At 44.8% G+C, this 24,066-nt stretch overlaps 1 protein-coding gene across 1 annotated transcript in view; it reads right to left on the bottom strand.

Moving 5' to 3' along the window:
• Positions 1–24,066, bottom strand: part of KCNN4 (potassium calcium-activated channel subfamily N member 4) — a 610,224-nt gene that overhangs the window by 40,469 nt on the left and 545,689 nt on the right. Inside the window, exon 8 of the mRNA XM_078655496.1 lies at positions 22,142–22,309. Coding sequence (XP_078511622.1) covers positions 22,148–22,309 — 162 coding nt within the window. The 3' untranslated portion in view covers positions 22,142–22,147. The remainder of the gene's footprint in view (positions 1–22,141; positions 22,310–24,066) is intronic.

Raw genomic sequence — 24,066 nt, 5'->3', positions numbered from 1 at the left:
CAAGGGTGTCCCTGCTCCCCTCTTTTATTTTCTTTATATATTGAGCTTTTTTAAGAATGCTGGAATCCAGTTCTAGGATCCCTCCGGTTCGGATACAAAACTACTCTTTTAAAGTCTTAGCCTACGCGGACGATGTTGCAGTCGTCACGCCATGCCCTGCTGCTGCAATGCAAGAAATTGAAAGTCTAGCTGCAAAGTTCGGGACGGCCGCAGGGTATAAACTGAATGCTGCTAAAACTCAGCTATTATGTGCTAACTTGCCAAAATATTCGGATGAGCGGGTTTGTAAAGAAGTAACCTATTTGGGGATTAAGTTAAAGACCTCACCAATGGCTTTGATGAAGGCTAATTGGGAGGGGCTAATATCAGGGGTACGGAAACAATTAGTCCACGCAGAATGTCTACACCTCTCGCTAGTCGGCCGATGTAGTTTATTAAAAATGATGATATTGCCACAAATATTATATCTTTTTAGGTGTCTTCCTCTAGAAATTTCTACAGCTAGCCTGGCACAATTACAAACACTTTGTATGCGCTTTATGTGGGCCGGAGGTAAAGCCCGTCGTGCTGCTCGTTTTATGACCCTACCAAGAAATCTAGGAGGGTGGGCGGTTCCTGATATTACATTTTATTATTATGCTTGTATGCTACAAGGTATGAATGTTTTACGAACAGGGATAGGTCCTCCGAACCCGGCAGAGAGCCCGTCAATTTATCAGATGTTATTAGGTTCAAAGGCTAAGAATTGCTTATTTCTGTATCAGGATTGGAGTTATTATAAACGCACACGTTTTAAGGTTTTGATGGCTGCATTTAAGATCTGGAGAACACTACGGAGATTGTTGGGCATAGAGAAAATTTCTTGGTATACACCATTAATATCCCCGATATTTTTACCAATTGATTTATGGGATAGAGTTGTGCATATATGGTGGAAAAAAGGATTAAGGTTGTTGGGGGATTTGTATAGAGATGCTTCTCTTAAGTCCTTCGAACAACTTTGAGTGCAATACCATCTCTCTAGGGAGGACTTTGTAAAATATCTGCAAATTAGGAATTTCTTATCTCAAAAAGGAATAACACTCCAGGCGAATGCATTAATTGAAGACAATATAAACAAGCATTTACAATGCAACGGTTTCGCCTTTGGAAACGTTAAAGCTATTTGCAATGTAAATGACAATGCCATTTATTTATCTGTTTTCAAAACCAACACATAAATACAAATGTTGTCATTTACAATGCCAATAGCTCAAACTTTTCCAAAGACGAAACCGTTGCATTGTAAATGCTTGTTTTTCTCTCCCTCTCCAGCTCGCTTGCTTTCTTTTTATTCACCCTGTTTTGTCAGCTGGCAGAAATATAATTCTTTCCCCTCTTTCTTTCCCATTACAAGCCTCCGTTTTTTGTTTGTTTTACTGTATGTTTCACGGCCCCTAATGCCCCTAGGGAAATTACCTTGTTTAAATGGCAGTGTCTCCGAGGCATGAATCCTTTCCACTCTCGCCCTACGAGTGTTGAAACAGCCAACAGACTGTAAAGAATAAATAATAAAAAAGTATCGATTATTTTGATGACTGTGAGATTCAATTAAGTATTAATTTTGCCCTCCAGTGGACCTATCAAGGCATTCAAACAGGGGCAGGCTCGGCTGAGCTAAATACGTGCTGAGTGCCTCGGGCCTTAAATAGGGAGAACATGTATTTACGTACAGTATTTGAAGCCGAGTGCACTGAGGCACAGAGTCCAACACTTAAGTGCTGTGCAAATTAAGCCCCGGTGACAGGGACATTGTTTGCAGCGATAGGAGTATTGACTGCAGAAGTGCCTTTCATGACAGTTTAAACTATTTTGACTCGGGGATACTGAGGACTCGGACGCAGTCGGGACTGGAACAGCAGCACTTGGGGGACGGCCACTCTTCCCGTTGGTGGTGTCCGCTATAACCGACCCGAGAACGCTCTGAATTTCTGAGGCCCCGGAAGAGTGCTTAAACTGCCGGGCAGCGTTGCACACGTGCTGAGCGTTTAAGACTACAAATACATGATTGGTTTAGGCGCTAGGCTCTCTTTGGTAGCAAGGTGTACGCGGTGTGGGCATTCACAGCGCTAGTGATTGCCGGAGTTTGGATTACGGGCTGGCCACTCTGGGTCCGCGGCTCCTCGCCCCTGAAGACGGCGGTTCCTCTCTCCCTAGGATGGAGATGCTGCGGCGCTCCTCAGTCTTCGCGGCTGAGGTGATGGAAGCCTTCGACCGCTCGCCCATGGACAAGGAGCTGGTGTCCCAGGCCAAGGCCCTGTGCAGGGAGTTCATCCACTCTCAACTGGCGCGGGCTGGCGTCGGCTGGAGCAAGGCTGACCACAGCCCGCCGGTGCCAGCGGGAACGCTGGCCGAGGTATCCGCAGTCCTTCTTTTATTTTTTTTATTTATTTGAGGCTAGGTAAGATGGTGCCGGGTTTCATCAGTGAGTCCCGAAGTGCCAATGGAGGCAGGTGGGACCACCAACAATTATTATAAGGCCCATGTACTTAATGTATCCATCAGACTGTGTCACAGCGCAAGAGAGAAAAACAAAAAAGAGGGAGAGTAATACAAAAACGGACAAAGGGAGAATGCAGGCATGAAAACGAACTTTCAATAGTAAGAAAGAGAGGCTGAGAGGAGCATATTTACAAAGAAATAACAGTGCGGCGCTGAAAGCAATTAAGCAGCGCCGCACTACCTCATGTAAACAAGTCAGGTCCCGGGCCGCGCTGTGATTGGCTGACGTCACGGGGGTGTCCCGGGCCGGCAGCCAATCACAGCGCGGCCCGGGAATGACGTCACGGGGGTGTCCCGGGCCGGCAGCCAATCGCAGCGCGGCCCGGGACAAAGGGGCGGGGCTTAAAAAAAGCACCAGAAACGCCCCCGAATCGCGTTTTCGTGAGAAAGCGCGATTGACAGCCTCTGCTTCCCAATGGCTAGCCTCCATTTATGGAGCTAGCCAATTGGAAACAGAGGCTGTCCTAACCTCACTACTAAAAACAATAGATTTCGACTGGGAGGTGCTTCGCCCCTCGCCAAAAGTCGAAACCTAAAAAGGTTAAAATAGGAGTGTTATACTGTCATATGCTAAGTACTAAGTCTGATGACCTAATTCAACAAAATATTAAATGGGGTAATAAATTAGGGAGACAAGACATTCAGATAGAAAAATCTCTGGAGATGGCTTCGAATCTATTTATGTCAGCAAAATTATCTGCACAGCATTACAAATCCATATTCAATCTATATTATACACCTGATAAAATTTCCAAATGGTCGGGTGACAATATGGGGAAATGTTTTCGTTGCGGATATCTATCTGCGGATGATCTTCATATTTTTTTAGTTGCCCGAGATTAACAACTCTGTTAAATCAGATTCAGAATTACCTTTCTATTATTTTGGGAAGTCAAGTTCAATTAAGTGCAACACAGATATTATTAGGGGTAGAAATGAGTGCATCAGTCTCAGTTGTAATACAACAACACGCAAAATTAATATTTCTAGTAACAACTGTATATCGATTAATAATAGCTTCTTTCGAATTATGGAGGGCCCGCTTCTTTGCAGTTCATAATATGGAATATAGTTCATATGTACTTAAAGGCCATAGGAAAAAGAAGCTTGGGTTAGAAATCTGGGGTAGAGTTACCAATTATTTGGAAGCTACAATGTGATTGATGGAGCTTTTAAACTTGCTCTTACTTCTGATTGTATTGTTATTGTTTACACTAATGGAATACCTTATTGAATGGTTGGTTCTGATTCAGTTTAACAGGTGTTTTTGTATGCATCATTTAATGATCTGTCAAGTGTACCTGTATTATTTATGCAATATTTTTTTCTTTGGTGTACCTAAGAGTTTTCTAGACAATGTATTCTGTTAATTTCGAGTTAGTTTCCGACTAATTCATGTATTTTAAAAAATAAATAAATAAATAAATAAAAGAACGGGAATACTCCTTCTCCCCAACCTAGGTCAATCAGCTTTCACCTCCTGCAAAATGCTATCAAGTTCATTTATATAAAAATTAAAAAGGAAAGGGGCTAGTATGCAACCTTGGCGCACACCTTTCCCAGTTCTAAAATTCTCAGTTACGCACAACTCTTGGGAATACCTGACATTCGCACTTGTGTTACTATGTAGTTCAACAAGAAAATTAACAATCCCACTGTCTACTCCCTTCTCCCTCATGGAACCCCAGAGCCTTCTCCTGTTCACACAGTCGAAGGCTGAGGATAGGTCCATGAAGGCTAGGTGGACTGTGCCTTTTTGGGCAATACAATATTTGCTGAGTATTGAGAAAAGGTTTATACATTGTGTTATGGTTGATCGGCCACTGCAGAAGCCATACTGTGAGATAGACATGATGTTATTGTCCATCACCCAGTCAGAAAGTCTCTGCAGTACAATTCTCCCTACTATTTTAGCCATGGAATAATTAGGGAGATAGGCCTATAGCAGAGTGGGCTGTCCCTGTCCCCCTTTTTAAAAATCGGGACAATGGTGGAAACCCCCCAAGAAAGTGGGCACCCGACTCTAGCGGCTGCATTAATAACAGCTTCAACAATCGGTGCCCAAAAATTGGGATCAGATTTTAAAAGGTCAGGGTGTATACCGTCAGGTCCTGGCGCTTTACCAGCTTTAAGCCCCTCTATCCTTACCATTACCTCACCTCTATTTACTCTGAAGGAGGCTGCCCCATTATCGGGGTCGGTAATCGTAATATTGTCCACCGTGCCGCCGTATAATTGCTTAAAGTGTACGACCTACTCCTTAGTTATAGCACATTCTAGTCCCTCTCCTGGATCTTGCACCAGGAATGGTTTCTTGACTACCGCCCAGAATCTAGAACTATTTTTCAGGGTTTGTGGATCCAAGATCTCATTCCACGCCTCGTTCCTCAGAGATTCTTTACGAGTAGCAGTGGCTAGTTTAAACTCTTTGCGACGCCCTTTAACTGTCTCCTTGTTTCGGGGGTTTGCTGCCAGGGCATATCTCAGGTTACGTGCAGCTTTAGAGCATTCCTGATTAAACCAGCGCGGTCCCTCTTTCACAGACTTTTTTCCCGGGTCTGTCATTAAGATAAAAACTTTGTCTGTAAGACATTGAAATGCAGTCAGGACCTGCATTGGATTAGGGTCATCCTGAGTGCAGCTATTAATTTCATCACTGCAGGTATCTTTGATGTTTTTATATATAAGATCAGGAGTACACATGGCCCATTTTAGGCGGCGTCTTCCATCCGTTGTCCTTACCCTGCCCATGGACAAACTACAACTTGTATTAACCACCCAAGGACCCCTAAGGTGGATAGTCAATGGATTGTGATCACTAAATTCATTATTTTCAATAGTGAATGAATCTGTAAGAACCTGCATTGGCAAAGTTAATAACATATAATCTATAAATGTCCCTTTCCCATGCCCTCTGAAAGTTGGAATATCAAAGCGCTTCATGGGATCACACAGTGCCATTGTTAAAGTAAGTTCATGGTCATTTAATAAATCATTAAAATAGTCCCCCTCCAATGTATGTTCCAAGTGCAGGCCCTCATGTCTAGCACAATGTATTTCCTGAAGATTTTTCATTAGAGTGTCCCCACAGGGGTGAACATTAAAATCACCCACGATCATTAGGTTATGTAAGCAGTCCTTCAATGATGAACTAACATAGTCATTTAGGGTGTTTAGATTATTAAGAGCTGTGCATGTATTAGTAGAATTATAAAAATTGATCAGACCGACCATACAATTTTCTCTGGTTAGCACTAAACCTAGGATACCAGGGTTACTTGATGCCCTTCTTTGTATTGTACATGTCATAGCTACAGAAATAAACGTGACCATCCCCCCTTTGGCCTGCCCCTGCTTACTGCTGTAGCAGGTACAAAGTAAGCCTTGTATCCTTCAATAAAAAGGTCACACTCTACTGACCAAGTCTCTTGTAAACATATAATCTGAAAGCATTTAATATATTTAATCCAGTTCTCATCTTGCATCTTAGTGGCGAGCCGGGCAACATTCCAACAAATAACATTATTTTTGTGTATTGTGAGATGACTTGCCTCTATCGGCCTATCTACTTGAGTTCGTGCAATACTTTGAACCTCATGCTCCTCCAGTCAATCACAAGCATCCAGGCCCGAAAACACTTCAAATTTATTCTCAGTGGCCACATTAAACCCTCTCCAACTCTGATTAGCAGCATTATTATTCTGTGCCATCCATTCACCCCATGGCTATGTGGAAAAGTAAATTTTGCCATGTTGTATGTGCCTACGTGTTCCCCATCTTATGCTATATGTGCATGATCGATATGCATGTATTCCCCTCTGATCGATTAAAGACGCAATTATAGTTGTGTCCATCTCTAGTATGCCAGTTTCCAGTCTTCGTGAAAACAACGAATATTAGGCCTATGTAAACCTATGTTGCCACATTTTACAGTGTGCACGTTAATTCATTGAATTGTCCCCGTTTTTAGGCCTCAAAAGGACTCAGATTCAGCTCCTGTCTTCTGAACCCTCTCCGAGGAGCGATACAGCCCCCACCTGTATCCCTGACCTTTAGCTTACTTCATGCCTCGCAGTGCCCGGCCCGGCCTGGCTCTGCCTCCCAGTCTGCCAAGAGTATGTTATGTTTCTAGTTATCAGTCCAGCCCTCCTTCTCTGCATTCCTAAGCTACTGCATCGCATCAATAGTTTCCGTCATGGTCTAGCCTTTATGTCTCCATGTAAGAGAAATACTGTATTAATATTCATAGAATATTCCTAGCACACGCAATACATGTAGAATTATGCATGTACCAGTCTTAGTGTCTAGTAGTCTTTGCCCTGATAACTTTTGGATTCTATCAATATGTACTCCAAACACCAGATACTAGATATGCCTTAGGTACATGTCGCTCTGACACTCCAGACTTTAGTCTCCTCTTCTAGCGCAGAAGTCATAGCCCCCAGCTCCCTGGTAACACGTCATTGCCCGTTTGCGCGCACCACTAGGTTAGAGGTCCCGGCTGCTCAGGTAGCACCCTCCATGTTTCCGCCCCATTTATGACACTTCTGTTACGTTTACATCACATGTCTATGTATACGCCCTGTACACGCCTTCTTGTTACATCATTTTGCCCTTATCTTTCGCGACTGCTACGAGTCACGCCTACTGCTACACCTACTGTATTGAATGTAATGCATTTGTTTTGATATATATACTGTGAACTGTTACAAAAAGTCCCCCTTATCCCCTTACGCCAGCCTGATTCCCAGGACTTGCCCCCGGCAGCTGCCTTCATTTCATTCCCGTGCAGGCTGTCCTGTTCCTGTCCTTTATGCCTGATTAAAGCCTGTCGACTCAAGATACCTCGAATCCTGACTCTTATTTATTGAGCTACCTGTTTTATTGATTGTATTGAAAAATAGTACCGGTAATTAATTATTTATTTACCACATAATGGCGCCCGAATAGGGACTTGCCCTTTCCCCACGCGCCGGAGAAGCCACGCAGGCCCCCTGATCCTCTGCAGCCGTGACGGAACCATACCGTGCACGTGCAGATATTTCTGCTTCAAGTATCCCTCAGGCCCACGGAGGAGACGGAGGTTGCGGTCCAGCATCCAGACGAGGCGGTGAGGAACGCGGCGAGTCCCGACCAGAGCCCAAGCCGAGAGTCCAAGGTCCGAGGTATCCGGAGGCCCACCTGTAACTGAAGTCCGAAGTTCGTAGTCCGTCGTCGTAGCAGTCCAGTCCAGTCCGAGGCCTTCCGTTCTTGCTGCCCGGTGAGTACCGTTGCTGGGGTAGTATCTAGACAGGGTCAATTAATTTGTCTCTGGTCCGTGGGTTTGGGTACACAGATCCAACACGAAGTGTCCACCTAGGTGGATGCGGGTCCTGACGTGTCTCTTTATGGGACCGGTATGTATCGTACTGTTTAGCAGTGCATCTAGTCATTCTAGTAAGTTTCGTTCTCGAGAAATTCATGTGTTCTGTTCTCAGTATACCAGGTAATATTCTGTCCGAACTGTTATTTTAAATGTCGTTTAATGTGTTTCCAATGTCGTGGTATGAGTGATTTGTTTTTCCAGTCATTACTGTGTTTATCGTGTATTGTATAGTGTTCAGATTCAAGAGTAGAATGCCTCTATTCTCGAAGTTACGTCAGTTAAAAACCAGAAAAGGATTGCTCGAGGAAGCAGTTCCTGTCCCGCCTAGGGACAGTCCAGGTCATTTTATGTATCATAAGCATGGCTTAAGTGCCATATTATATCTAGACTTATGGGTGGATTATACCAAGGAGTTAGAAGAGAAATATAGATGGCCCATGTCAGGTACATGGGATGCCGAGTGCATCATGCGAGTAGAAGAAGCATTATGGAAAAAGAAAGCCAGACAGTCCCAGAAAGATGCCATCGAGTTATGGCGCAAAGAATCTCATAGAAGAACAGAAAAAGAAATCAGAAAAACAGAATTAAGTAGGGAATCCTCAGAAAGAGCCCAAGAAAGGGAATTAATCGAAGTAGGTGAACGAGTTAAAGCCGAACAGTCAGACAGACAGAGAAATGCCCTTATTAAGGGTATGTATCCTCTTCTTGCCGAGGGCTTGCCGAAAGCAACCCCGGAAGCACCATGTAATTTTCCGCCGCCATTAGTTCCGATTAAGTTACGTCACAAACCGACCGCAGCTGATATTTTTCTCTCGTCCTATTTGGACGACACAGTCCCAGCATATGCAAATCCTGTTCCGCCAGCTCCCGTAAATAATGTAATTCCTGTTCCTCCAGCCACCGGGGCACCCGTTGCAGCACCTGTTACTGTACCTCCGGTCCAGCCTACAGTACAAGTACCCGCTACATCAGTCACTCTGCCAGCACGTACAATACCCGTTGACGATTCTAGTCTAGGGGCCACGGGGGGAAGTCCTCCTGGAACCCCGCCTCAACCCAGACGTATAACGTTACTCGAGCTACATGCACGAGCGTTACAGCGTTCGCCCAAACTTCAGTCAGTTGCCGATATCAAGCGAGCCCTTACCGAATGCCGTTATGATCCGGTCCCAGGCGATGATGATATGGTCCTGTATTCATTACGTGTAAGACGGGTGACCGAATATTTGGACACCCTGCCCAATATGAAAGGTTATCTAGACAGAATATATCGTTTCATCCGTACAGGAGTAGATCCAGAAAGTATTGGCGAGGCCATGGCTCAAAGAAAAGTCGAGATTCAGCTCATGCTTCTAAAGTTTCTAATTAATTGTTTAATAAGAGAACAAGATTATCCGGATAAAGATCCGGAAGAAATGAAAGTCCTGACCAGGTGGAGTGACCATATAGCCGAGGGAAGACACAAGACACAGAACTGTATAGAGAGTATGTACAAGAAAATCCGTAGGGAAATAATAAAGTTACACGAGAAACGGGAAGCAGCACAAGTAACCGAGAAAGAAGACAACTCTGATACCGAAGAGGTAGACGACGAGAATCCCTCCAGAATAGCGTATGTAGGCAGAACTAGACTTCCCGACCGACATTCACGCCTAGAACACAAGAATGTTTTTCCTTCTCCAGCACCAGAACAGGGTTCTCTTGAGCAAGTATTCCAAGTTACCGATCACATTCTGAAATCACGAATCGGTTATAGTGAACTTAGTACCATGCATGAACAAGAACTAGCCCGATCAGCAGTCCGATGGACTACTGATTCTACCACTTTTCCAGACGAAATAGTGGCACAAATGTTTCTGAAACTGCCCCCAGCCGAGCAGCGACTGGTGGGTATGTATATGATCCAGCACCTCATTACACTGTATGAGGGACAGCATTCTGATCCAGGTCCGTTACATGATGTTTTGAACGAGTTACTCCAGTATAGATGGAGAGGTCTAGGTACTGATTTAATTAGTATCATTCTAGAACAGCGCCACAAATATCGAACGTTTCTGAATCCGCATTTTGTTCGTGTCCCACCTCCAGAAAGTAAATCATTTTACATAGATAGACAGCATCCGTTACGAGAAGTACACCCAGTTAGGACAGCGGGTGGTAATCTAGAACGAGTATTTGTTTACACCCCTATCACAAAGATGGAACTCTTAGAGATGAAGAAGTTAATTCCCTGTCACGACAAAGATCCAGCAGGGTTCCATCGAGAATTAAAGGACATGCTCCGTATGGGACAATACACGTATCCTGATATCATTAAAATGTTAAAGGTCCTGTTGCCCGCAGGGGTATATGAAAAACTCAAGGAAAAAGAATGGGAGGTGGGAGAGAAAAAGATAGATTGGACAGCTCTAGAAGCTGAAGATACTTCACGAGTACCAGGTACCGGTCTAGGGGGTAAAGTTAAAGAATTGCCCGAGTTATTGGTACAGGTTTTGCCAAGGTTACTAGCAACGAAAAAGGAAGATTGGGATGCAATCTCAGCTTGTAAACAGAAACAGGATGAAGACACTAGTGATTTTTATTCTAGATTTGAAAAATGTTTTATTATTAACAGTGGTCTGAAAACAAGTAGTGAATCGTACCCTCATCTTTTTGTTACCAAACTAGTCGAGAATTCAAGTCCACAAGTTAAAAATCGAGTATTGAAAGTCGAAAGTAGTTGGCAAGCTAATACTCCGTCACAAATGTTACAAATGCTCCAGTATCACCAGAACAGAATCAGGGAAGAGCAAGAACACGAAAGGAGACGTATGAAAGACACGAAAATGAAAGTATTAGTTGCACAATCTGTCCCACAAGACAGTCAGAAGAGGGGTCCGAATCAAGCCAGTCATCCTGCAGCTCCCGTTAAAGGGACTTGCAATTACTGTAAACAGCCAGGTCATTTTATAAACGAGTGTGCAGTTCTGAAACACAACATAGCTACTGGTAAGACTAAAGAAAGACCCCGTCCGCCTAGACAAGAACAAGTTTCACAGACTTCTCAGCCACCACAGAATGCACAACAGACAGTTCCAGCACCGCAGCCTATCGCTGCAACACAACATGTTACACAGCAGATGTACCAGTATGCCCAGACAGAGTATCCAGAGTATCAACAGTATTCATGAAACAGCCTAGAGAGGGAGGTAGGCTTGCCTCTCATCGAGATACCTGTAGATCAAGAGGGTCCCTATGTACACAGTCAAGTATTAGGGAAAGACAGAAAGTTTTTGATTGATACAGGGGCAAGTAGGACTACTATCAGTCATGACGAGGTTCCAGGGGCTCCACTCTCAGGCTCTAGAAATGTTTCCCTTGGATTTTCAGGAAAGCCGATTGTTAATGAAATTTCGAAACCAGTTACTCTAGAAGTTGGTCCATTGTCCCGAACTACTGATTTGTTACTCACGAAATCATGTCCAGAAAATTTGTTAGGCATCAAAACATTAAAAGAATTAGGTGCAGTAATTTGCTGCTCCCCAGAAGGGGTCCGATTGTTCCTGAGAGACTTTAAAGGTCATTATGTATTACGTGATTTTGATCCAAGATTACTGAATGTACCACAGCATTTATGGGCGCAAGGTCCAACTGATGTAGGTTGTATGCATATCACACCCCATCGTGTGACTCTCAAGCAAGGTATAGTTTTGCCACGAATCAGCAGTACAGATTGCCACCTGAGGCTGTAGCAGCCTTATCCAAGATTATTGACGAGCTTATTGCTCAAGGAGTGGTTGTAGAAACTGACTCCAATGTATGTAATTCTCCTATCATGCCAGTCCTGAAACGTACTGATCCAAACGCACCTCCAGTATATCGATTAGTGATTGACCTTCGAGAGCTTAATAAATGTATCATACCCCAGTACCCAGTAGTCCCAGATATTTCTTCCCTATTGACAGCCATTGATTCTGAAGCCACGTTTTTCACTGTTATCGATCTCAAGAACGCATTTTTCAGTGTCCCCATACATCCAGACAGCCAGTACCTTTTTGGTTTTTGTTTAAATGGAAGGAGCTATAAATTCACACGAGCTCCTCAAGGTTTCACAGAAAGTCCTAGTATTTACAGTCAAGCACTTAAGAGACAACTAGACAATATTCACATGCCAACTGACACTGCCCTGCTCCAGTATGTCGATGATCTACTGATCACAGCCCGTTCTGAACGTGACTGCGAGCGTGCGTCACTTACAGTTCTGTATTTTCTGGCCGAGCAGGGGCACAAGGTGTCCCCTTCCAAATTACAATTCTGTGTCCAGCAAGTGGTATACTTAGGACACTTACTGTCCAAGTGGGGTAGGCAGTTGACACCAGACCGTATCCAGTTAATAGCGAGTCTTCCACAGCCCAAGACACAGAAGGAGGTACGAGCTTTTATTGGCCTTACTTCTTACTGCAGACAATGGATTCCTCAGTATGCATTTCTAGCCAAGCCACTGATACAGTTAACGACACAGGAGGCAGCCGTATCGACTGTCCTCCCTTGGACCCAGGAACATACACTTGTTTTTAATGAGTTAAAGAAAGCCTTATGTCAAGCACCTGTTCTAGCAACACCGAACTACAGTAAGCCTTTTACACTTTTTGTCACAGAACGTGATGGTACTGCATTATCTGTTCTCACACAAGACCAAGCAGGACAGTACAAGCCCTGTGCTTATTTTTCGAGCACATTAGATCCAGTAGCCCAGGCTCTGCCTGCGTGCCTCAAGTCAGTTGCAGCCACAGCTCTAGCGATCAGACAAAGTGATTCCATAGTGTTAGGACACTCCCTGACAGTACAAGTTCCACACTCCGTGGAAGTTCTTTTAAACCGAACACAGACTCAACACTTGACCATTGCACGTTTAACAGGTTATGAACTGACACTGTTCCAGCCACACATAGAAATCAGACGCTGCAACATTCTAAATCCTGCTACACTGTTACCGTCAGTTACTTCAAATCCGGCCACACATGACTGTGTGGAAGTTGTTAACACTATGACAAAGCCAAGACAAGACCTGACAGACATTGCATTACCTAACCCCGACCTGACACTTTATGTGGACGGTTCATGTATGAGAACAAGTACAGGAGAACTAGTAGCCGCGTATGCAGTGACTACTGAAACCGAAGTTATAGAAACACATCGTATAGACACCCTGTCTGCTCAAGCAGCAGAGCTAGTTGCTCTGACCCAAGCCTGCATACGTGCCAAGAACCTGAAAGTAAACATATATACAGATTCACGTTATGCATTCGGAGTCGTACACGACTTTGGAGTGCTCTGGCAGGAGAGAGGTTTCATGACTTCTCATGGAACCAAGATTCAGCATGGTCTCCTCATTCAAGCTCTGTTAGATGCAATACATTTACCGACAGCTATCGCTATCATGAAGTGCAAGGCACATACGAAAGTTACTGACATCATTTCCCGAGGTAACGATCTAGCAGATCGAACAACCAAGCTTACAGCTCAGACCCCAGACATTCCATTTAACACGACACAGACACTCACTTCAGATCAGACTACTTGTATGACAGTTAAGGACCCTACACAAGATGTCATAGACCTACAGTTACATGCTACTCCTGAAGAAATTAAGAAATGGTCCGAACAAGGAGGGGTCCAGACAGATCAAGGATGGTTGACGAAGGGAAAAGCCACATGGTTTCTCCCCGACTCTATGGTTCAAGTCATCATTAATACCGCACATAGTCCAGCACATCTAGGAGAAAAAGCTATGTTAGACAGTATTCAGAACCTTTGGTTCAACAAGCATTTACGAGCTGCAGCCAAGCAGAAAGTCCGTACCTGTATGATATGTTGTCAGTTCAATCCAGGTAAAAGTGTCCCGGTGGAACAAGGTGGATTCCAACCTCCTGACCACCCTTTTGAAGTCCTCCAGATGGATTATATTCAGATGGAGCGATGTCGAGGTTTCAAGTATGTTCTCGTAGTTGTATGCGCTTTGTCCAGGTGGACAGAAGCATATCCAGTTCCCGATTACACAGCCGCGACCACTGCCAGGCAGTTGGTTCGTGAATTCTTTCCCCGCTATGGACTCCCTAGGGTCGTGTATTCAGACAACGGCCAGCCATTCTCATCCGAGCTTATGAAACATGTTTCCCTTCTGTTAGGGTACCAGTGGAAGTTCCATTGTGTGCGCCATCCTGAAGCAGCCGGTCTCGTAGAGAGACATAATCAGACTCTGAAACTACGCATTGCAAAAGTATGTAAAGAAAAAGGTGTAGACTGGCTAGTTGCCCTGCCAGTTGCTTTATTTTACATGAGGATGGTTGCACATTCCAGATCAGGTCTGTCCCCGTATGAGGTCGTATTCGGCCGCCCCCCAAACATGTGGGGTACACCTAGACCCCGCAGTATTACAGATGTTTCCAGTAATATGCTGACAGATTACCTAGCTTCCTTGATGTCTGCCCTACACTCTTGTCGTTCACAGGTTGCCGCCGCATTTCCAGACAACACCGAGGTGAAACCGCATGAAGTCGTTTCCAGTGATCTCGTAGTCGTCCGGAATTTTGATAGTTCAAGTCCGCTGGAGCCCCGCTGGAAGGAGCCCCGCCTCGTATTGCTTACAACAAGGACCGCCGTGAAACTCGAAGGCAGGAAGGGGTGGGTCCACCTGAGCCATATAAAGAAGTTCCATGGATTACGAGAAAAGACTTTTGCCAAGGACTGCCTTATTCCTAAGGACTGCCTAAAAACAGACTCTGAACTTGACTCTGAACTCAAAGTTCCCCTGTTAGAGAAAACTCCGCAACAGGAGTATAAAGAGAAGCTTCGGTCTAGTAAAATAAGTCAGCCAGTTTAATTGTCTAAGTCCCTCTCGGGTGAAACGGTTAGACAGGTTCCTGACATGTATGAGATAGACCCCCACAGTGAGAGAGTTAGTCAAAACTCTAAAAGATGTATTATTGTTCTAAGTTTCTTGTTATTTTTGAGTCTTATGGTTACCTGCACAAGTTATGCTTTACATTTATGTTTTCCAATTTCACATGTCCATATGTTTTCTAATGCTACAGTAGAGCACACATTTAGTGATCTGCCTCCTCACGAGCTATCCTATCGTCTTGCTATGCGCAATAACACATTCATTAGAATGTTACACTATTCACACCAGACCAGCAATGCCACTAATTGTTGGGTGTGTGGTCGACTCCCCCCTTTCCAGACACCGAAGGGAGTTCTGCCACTCTTTCCTTATCCGTTTTCACATAATGGTTCGTGTGGAGCATGGTCCACGTTAACATCATCCTCAAATGATATGTCCCTTCTGAATAGAACATGTTTTCCAGACAAGCAAGGTCTCTCCCATAGAACAGGGTTAGATCTAGAAAATGAAGTATATAATTTAGGTAATTATTCCTCGAATTTCATGGTCCTGAATGTTCAGTCCGATACTACTCCAGATTTGCCTGCTATTTCAGTACTACCAGTCAAAGGCGAATTATGTGTCAGAAAGAATGGTTCCGCACATGTAGGACATAGTGATTGTACTACTACCGTCGAGTATAGTGACAGTGGGAAATCTATTTTCAAAGCCTCACGTCATTCTTATTTTGTTTGTGGTCAGACCGCATATGTTCGTCTGCCCCTCGATTGGAATGGAACATGTTATATTGCCTTCCTACTGCCACCAGTTTTTCTAGCCCCATCTGATTATCACAGAAACACACATCTAGTACACGTCAGACATAGAAGGGAGATCGAGTCCCCAATTGTCGATCCAACTGAAACTACTCTAGAACAATATCAAGACTTTAATAAAGGTTTCTTCTTCTTTATAGGACCTGTCCAGAATAGTAAATTAATCCGTAGGTTAACCAGAACCCTTGAAGCAGTAGTGAATGAGACTACTTCTGCTCTAGGTAACTTAACTGAAGAGCAATCTGCTATGAGATTTGTCGTGCTCCAAAATCGTCTCGTTCTTGACGTCATACTGGCCGATAGAGGAGGAGCATGTAGAGTCATCGGATCTAGTTGCTGCATTTTCATTCCTAATAACGCGCCGTCTGTTTATTCAGCTATAACCAGACTTCATAAAATTGCCCATCAGTTACACCAGAATCCAGGCACCTGGACATGGTCCGGTTGGCTCTGGAGTATCATATCTGCCTGGGGATGGAAAGTATTGTCATTCCTGGGTATTGCAGTAATGATCATATTCAGTTGCTGCCTCTGTATACAATGTGGCCCTGCGATTTGCGGCATGTGTGCTACCTCTTGTATTCCTAGTCCTAAGTCCCGTTCCAAGACAATTCGAAACGAGCAAATGATGCTATATGAACAGATAGATGGTATCATGAATATTGATGTTTCCTGAGGGAAACGTAGGGCACAAGGAGGGAATGTGGAAAAGTAAATTTTGCCATGTTGTATGTGCCTACGTGTTCCCCATCTTATGCTATTTGTGCATGATCGATATGCATGTATTCCCCTCTGATCGATTAAAGACGCAATTATAGTTGTGTCCATCTCTAGTATGCCAGTTTCCAGTCTTCGTGAAAACAACGAATATTAGGCCTATGTAAACCTATGTTGCCACATTTTACAGTGTGCACGTTAATTCATTGAATTGTCCCTGTTTTTAGGCCTCAAAAGGACTCAGATTCAGCTCCTGTCTTCTGAACCCTCTCCGAGGAGTGATACAGCCCCCACCTGTATCCCTGACCTTTAGCTTACTTCATGCCTCGCAGTGCCCGGCCCGGCCTGGCTCTGCCTCCCAGTCTGCCAAGAGTATGTTATGTTTCTAGTTATCAGTCCAGCCCTCCTTCTCTGCATTCCTAAGCTACTGCATCGCATCAATAGTTTCCGTCATGGTCTAGCCTTTATGTCTCCATGTAAGAGAAATACTGTATTAATATTCATAGAATATTCCTAGCACACGCAATACATGTAGAATTATGCATGCACCAGTCTTAGTGTCTAGTAGTCTTTGCCCTGATAACTTTTGGATTCTATCAATATGTACTCCAAACACCAGATACTAGATATGCCTTAGGTACATGTCGCTCTGACACTCCAGACTTTAGTCTCCTCTTCTAGCGCAGAAGTCATAGCCCCCAGCTCCCTGGTAACACGTCATTGCCCGTTTGCGCACACCACTAGGTTAGAGGTCCCGGCTGCTCAGGTAGCCCCCTCCATGTTTCCGCCCCATTTATGACACTTCTGTTACGTTTACATCACATGTCTATGTATACGCCCTGTACACGCCTTCTTGTTACATCATTTTGCCCTTATCTTTCGCGACTGCTATGAGTCACGCCTACTGCTACGCCTACTGTATTGAATGTAATGCATTTGTTTTGATATATATACTGTGAACTGTTACAAAAAGTCCCCCTTATCCCCCTACGCCAGCCTGATTCCCAGGACTTGCCCCCGGCAGCTGCCTTCATTTCATTCCCATGCAGGCTGTCCTGTTCCTGTCCTTTATGCCTGATTAAAGCCTGTCGACTCAAGATACCTCGAATCCTGACTCTTATTTATTGAGCTACCTGTTTTATTGATTGTATTGAAAAATAGTACCGGTAATTAATTATTTATTTACCACAGCTAGCAGTATTATACATGTATGGTGCTGCCGGTGTGGGTGGACGAGTTTGGGACATTAGCCTGAAACTTCGAGAATCTTTGGGGGTAATTGGCCCAGGCGCATAAAAATATCCTAATGGACGCACACAGACACTGTTTGGGCTATACACTAGTGAGGATGCACGCAATAACACTGTAGCAACATGTTGTGGGTGTTTAAAATTAATAACCACACAGTCCCCAGTTGTTGATTTACGCAAGGGACCAACCCAGTTGACCCTTTCTATTGAAATCATTTGGTCATAATAATGAGTTGGAAAACCACAATTTTTGTTTAACCAGGCCACTGTTCTGTTTTTCAGTGATTCTTGAGACTCCCCATGTGGTAGAGCAGGATGTTCTTCGAAGCATGGGACAGTTGTCAGCACCACCACACTGGGCACACAGTCAGGCGGAAGGTTTACGTTCCTAAGTTTTATTCTCTGGGTTGGCGCTGGTCTGCTACTCAAGAGTGCCGGCGCCTGTTTTTCTGGCTGGATTGCTGGTGACAAATTATTTACCGCCCTGATTTCTACCAAGCCTTGGGGACACCGCTGCTGCACACTCTCTGCCCTGTCTGCCTTTCCCTTCACAAACTTTGTTAGAATTAGTTTTTGGGGCAATCGTTTTTGGGGCAGTGGCAGGAGCCAGATGTGCCGCTAGCAGTCCTCCCAGCCTTTCTACCTCAGAGGCTACTGCATCCAGTCTAGTTAGTAGTGGATTAACCAGTTCAGTGATTTTAGAAGTTAAGCTTAACCCTCCCTCACTATTACCCTCCAAATTACTAACGCCTATAGCAGGGTTAGTAGCCTTACTAGCTTTAGGACAGGAAGTATCAGCTCTTTTTTTGTAATTTTTCCCCCTCGTTTCGCCTGAATCTTTCTACACTTTCTTATTGGTCTTAGTGTTGGAAGGGCCGAGTCTGATTCTTCACTAGAGGAGTTTTGCAGATCTGAATGCACCTCCGCATGTACCTGTACCTGTACCACAGTCCTAGGTGCCCCTTCACTACTTGAATTAGGGTTCCCTTCTGTAATTCCCTCTGTCCCTTCTATCACTTGAGTGGGCATTTTTTCAGGTGATACAGGAAGATTACTACGTCCTAAAGAGGCCCTGCGCTCATTATTAATTTGGTTAACCTTTTTAACCAAAAGGTTATCCATAGTGATCCGACCAGCAACTGGCATGACTTTGCTGAGTCTAGACATTACACTAACAGCTATACTCTTACTTTTAAAATAGTAGATCAGACCACCAATAATAGCAACAGTTTAAACCAATAAACAAATAATATAAAAACACAAAATAAACTTAATAATAAGTCCAAAGTCTCACATGAATGATAAAATTCTTAAAATAGATCCAGGGTCTATGGCCAGTCCCGACCTCTTCCGCGACGCGGAGGGAGCTTCCGTGCTTTAAGCGCCTCCTGGTGCGCTACGGGCGGAATTGGGCGGTCCAAGAAAGCAGCACTGCAACCTGGGAGCTGCTGTCTCCCCCAACTGCGGCCGTACAGTAATGGAGGAACGGCGGCAGAGGAGACCGGCAGCATCAGGGACCCAGGAGTGGTGCAGCAGGTGAGGCGGTGATGAAATGACCGCAAAATACCCCAGCAGCAAAGCCCCCGCAGTCGGAAGCGTCTCCCCGCTCCACCGAGGGAGCTTCCGTGCTTTAAGCGCCTCCTGGCGCGCTACGGGCGGAAGTGGGCGGTCCAAGAAAGCAGCACTGCAACCTGGGAGCTGCAGTCTCCCCCAACTGCGGCCGTACAGTAATGGAGGAACGGCGGCAGAGGAGACCGGCAGCGTCAGGGACCCAGGAGTGGTGCAGCAGGTGAGGCGGTGATGAAATGACCGCAAAATGCCCCAGCAGTAAAGCCCCCGCAGTCGGAAGCGTCTCCCCGCTCTACCGAGGGAGCTTCCATGCTGCCGTACAGTAATGGAGGAACGGCGGCAGAGGAGACCGGCAGCGCCAGGGACCCAGGAGTGGTGCAGCAGGTGAGGCGGTGATGAAATGACCGCAAAATGCCCCAGCAGCAAAGCCCCCGCATTCGGAAGCGTCTGCTTTCGATATATATAACAAAGCACTGGCCCTATCCACAGGGACACAGAGTCCCCCACCGGGAGATCAGGGGTGTACGCCAAATTTTAACTAGCGTAGGCATAGCCAATAGGTTTCGCTTTTGGGACCTTATAAGTATTTAGTTATGCAGCACAATATCCTTGGTGCAACAACATCAACTGTTGCATGGCTAAACACTTATAAGGTCCCACAAGTGAGACCTATTGGCTATGCCAATGCTTGTTTAAGTATTGTGGACAGCTGCATTGGCTCAGTAATGGGACAGTATTTAGGGATGTACGTTGTTACAACGCATGTTGTAACAACGCATGCCTTTACCACGCAAGTCTTACAACGCAAGTCGTTACAACGACTTGCATTGGAGGGCGTGGATTTAGGAATCCTATAATTTTACATTCCAACACCAGTCCCCGTAACAGTAGGGAAGGTGTTGGAATATAAAATTGCAAGATTCCTTATCCCACAGCGCCATCCAGCGCAAGTCGTAGTAAAGACTTGCGTTGTAATAGCTGCGGGGTAAAGGCACTGCAGTGTAAAAAACGCGTCATAAACGATGTTCCCCGTATTTAGAAAGTAAAAATGGGGTGATGGACAGTTTCTAGGCATAGCATGCGCTGGCTCTAGCGAGACCTAAAAAGAGAAATTTTAGTCTGTGAATAAGCCGGCAGAGCTGATCCCATGGAATCTGCTGCCCGGTGGGCGTGTGGCAATGGAGGACAATATTTCGTTGCTGGTTACCCCACAGTCCATTAAGCACCCTCCTGCGGCTGCAAGAGTGCCTCAGCAGTGCCCCACCGAACCCTTATTTCTCTCTCTGAGAGAAAATGGGGCTTGGTTCCAGGGTGCAGCTATGGAAGTGCAGAGGAAGCAGGTAGACACTGCACACGCACTGCACTTTTACAGTCACAGCTGGCACACTGCTCTCCAAGCCACACATGCAAACATTACTTAAGTGTGCCCATTTGCAGCGATTAGCTCTACTAGGTACGGTGGCCCCTTAGCCAACCTGTAATTGCCGTCATACCTTCTGCATGAACCAAGCGGGAGAGCGCCACCTCAGCAGATAAATGTTCAGGAAAAATGGCTCCAATATGTCGGAGCTGTACATCTCTGCAGTCCCATTCGCTGGGTCGTTGCCTGCTCTGTCCCTCATTTTGTGACACTGCCATTCACAGATGTGCTGGTGCAGTCCCATTAGTGCTATATGAGAGCTGTATAAGATCATGTATAAGAGCATATCAACCCTTCTGAGTGGTGCTGAGTTTATCATTGGGGAAATATGCAGAACAGGGCATTGCTCCCTGAAACAGCCTGAAAGTCTAAAATAATGCCAATAGCCTACACACTAATAAAGAAAACAGATCAAGGGCAGGGACACTCCCCGTCGTGGATTTACGATATAAGGTATATCCAGGTCGTTCGCAGACAGCAGAGATGTGGCCAATAGGTGGGTGGTTGTAGGGCAGGTAAGCAAGTGTTGTGGGAGGGTTGAGAGGGACCAAATGTGGAGAGCAAGTGATAGTGACATGCGAAGTTGTCAGGGCATCTGGTAACCATGCGTTGCAATGGCCGACCAGGAGTAACCGATATGTTGGGATGGACGACCCGAAGCAACCAATGAGTGAAATCGCCTGGGCTTGAACCAAGCACCCAAAGGCGGAAGAATCAGAACCAATTCACTAATAAAATACCCACATTTCTTAATGGCACAACAGTGAACAAATGGCAATTCATGGGCATGCCATAAGCCCACAGACAACATAACAACAGGTCTTGCAGACAGCTCATGTACGCTGCCTAGGTTTGAACTAATGAGGTGGAGTGTCTTGGAAGGGGTGAGTGTGCCAGCTATTAAGGACAGAGGCTGCCACAGATCATTTGCTGCCCTAGGGGATCTCTCTTCTTTTAAAGATAAAGCCACACCTCGCAGTCAGGGAACTCAAACGTAAGCCATCTTATCCATGACCAATGTGTGCCTCTGCTATTCTAATAGTTTGGCTAACCAACTACTAAACTTTGAAATTAGGTCTTAAACATCAATAAAGATGTTTATGGTATACAGGCATGCCCTCCTGATATCAGATCTAACCCCTCTACCACCTCTTTCAAAAAACGTCAAATGCTACTCCTGAATGACCATTTGCAGCAATGGTCCTGGAGCCATCTTAACCTACTTATATCTCCTGTTTGACATTCTTTTATACTTTTTGGTCAAAAGTTCTATTGGTGTCTCCTCACGTGCCCTTTTGATTTATTGCTTTTCTGGAACTTTACATGTCCCACAATATGGGCTGATTACCCTGGGTCAACATTGCAATTTTGTTTTTACCTGTGCTCCCATATGACTTTGTTGTTTTTCATGTACCTCAAATGATGCTGTACTCATGCTTTTAACTTATCCCACTTATGCTCCTTACTACAGCGCTCTGATACCCATTCGGGTCATGTTTGCGCTTTATAAAACATTTCAAATAAATAAAAATAAATGCCAACATTTTTTGTAGAAAGCTCTCGGGAAAGATCCGGCAATACCTGTTTCTATTGCGCTGTAGACCCCTGGCAGGACCTCTGCTGCTGAACTGCTTCTGACATGAGACGTGTGATCTCATCCAGTTTCTTGTCCAGGGAATCAATTCTCTTCTCCAAGTCCAAGTAGGTGCAGGTCATGTTGGCGTTCAGGTCGTACATGATCATCTGCATCTAGGTAAAGAGACGTAAGATGTTCAGCTGAGAAAGAAACAGCAAGAACTATAGAAAACAGATAGACAGGCCCTTATATTAGTCTCTAGCATGTCCAGTAACGTAGTCCTCCTTCCAGGTTGAATCTCGTTTTCAAACCTGCCTGACGTTCCTGAATACAGTCTATCCTATTTTTCTTGTCATCCACCTCACTCATCTTTTTCTCTGCACCCCTTTTCCTTTCCAAACTCTTCTACCCAATTGATAGTACTTTTCTCACATCCTTCTATCACTTTCATACACACTGTTGTCTCTAAGAACCTTTTTCCGGTCACAACCGAGCAGATTCACAGAATTGCCCCGTTTGTGACCAGCAAAATGCTTTTAGGAATGTTCAAAGCCCAAACTGGGATTCAATAACTTGTTACCAAATCGCAATTTTGGTTTCGCGATTCAGTATTTGGAAAGGATGTGTTTAGGGCTTCTCTTCCAAATAACGAATCGCATTGGTATGTCAGAATGTCTTGTGACCGAAATGCGGTCGCAAAACATTTGCATATACCACCGTTCCTCTTTGTGAATATTGGGAGAACATTTATTACGGGCAGGCAGTGGTCCCACGGTGCCACTGCCTGCTCTTAAAAGATTAAAACAAATTGTATAACTTTTTATTGATGAAACGCATCCTGTTTTCCTTTAAGGAAAACAGGTTGCATTTCACCAAGAAAATAAAAACCTTGACTCAAAGGCAATCACAGACATGGTGGGCTGCTGACCTCATCAGGTCACCATCCCTGTACTGGATGTTATTTCTAATGGGCTGTTGTTACAACCAGCACATTCTGGCTGGCTAAAGAGATGCCCCCAGCCAGGAAGAACGTCCAGCTCCCTTCAAGGGTGGGTGAAGAAAAACGTGCTGCTTACCCTGTGCTCACCCTTGGGTAGCTGGGCAATGAGAAGTCAGGCTTAATCAAGAGGCAATGTGTAAAGCAAAGACACAGCAGACATGAACAATAAGTACACAGAGCATCACAAAAGACACTTCACACAAGATGTATGTAAAAACATTTGTATTAAACATACATATTCATTCGTTATAACATGAACATCAGGTACTTTTGGACATAAAACACATTTGGAATTATTACTAACAGTACCAAGCCCACTCGTATGATAGCAAAAATATGTACTTAGGGACATTCCCAAATCTTACCCTCCCCACACAGGGAGCACCCTTATGCATTGTGACATGCTACCACCCCAGGAAACAGTCCCACACAGTTATATGATACACCTCAGGTCACAACGATATCAACAATATGTACTTACATGAAACAAAAACACTTTTTAGCAGAACCACGGGCCAGAGCCATGTGGAAAACCCAATGTCAGATGTGTTGTGCTCCTTGCACCAAATCAACATATAACGCTGCACCGCTGGACAGTATTGTGAATCACAGGTGGTCCGTACACTATCACGGTCACTCTCACACACTTACTCCGCACAGCTGTTTGGTGCGACAGGTAACCAGCACAGTCCGTACGGAAAGCTCCTGCACACATACGACTTAGCACCCTAATGCAGTGCTACTAGTACCCAGCAAGTCAATGGATAACACACTCTGCAGACTCCGTGACCCTAGTATCCCTCCACCCAATAGTTCGCCCCAATTGTCCAATACCCCCTGATAGTAAATAACAAACCCCACCACCTAGACACGATGCGTGTAGCAAGTTCTATTTAGAGATAGATGTAAACAAGGGAAGTTTAGCAGCCC

The sequence above is a fragment of the Lissotriton helveticus genome, chromosome 7, assembly GCF_964261635.1.
Source record: "Lissotriton helveticus chromosome 7, aLisHel1.1, whole genome shotgun sequence".
In the NCBI taxonomy this organism is placed as follows: Eukaryota; Metazoa; Chordata; class Amphibia; order Caudata; family Salamandridae; genus Lissotriton; species Lissotriton helveticus.
Note: the sequence above shows the minus strand (reverse complement) of the source record. Positions and strands in the feature narration are given on the sequence as shown.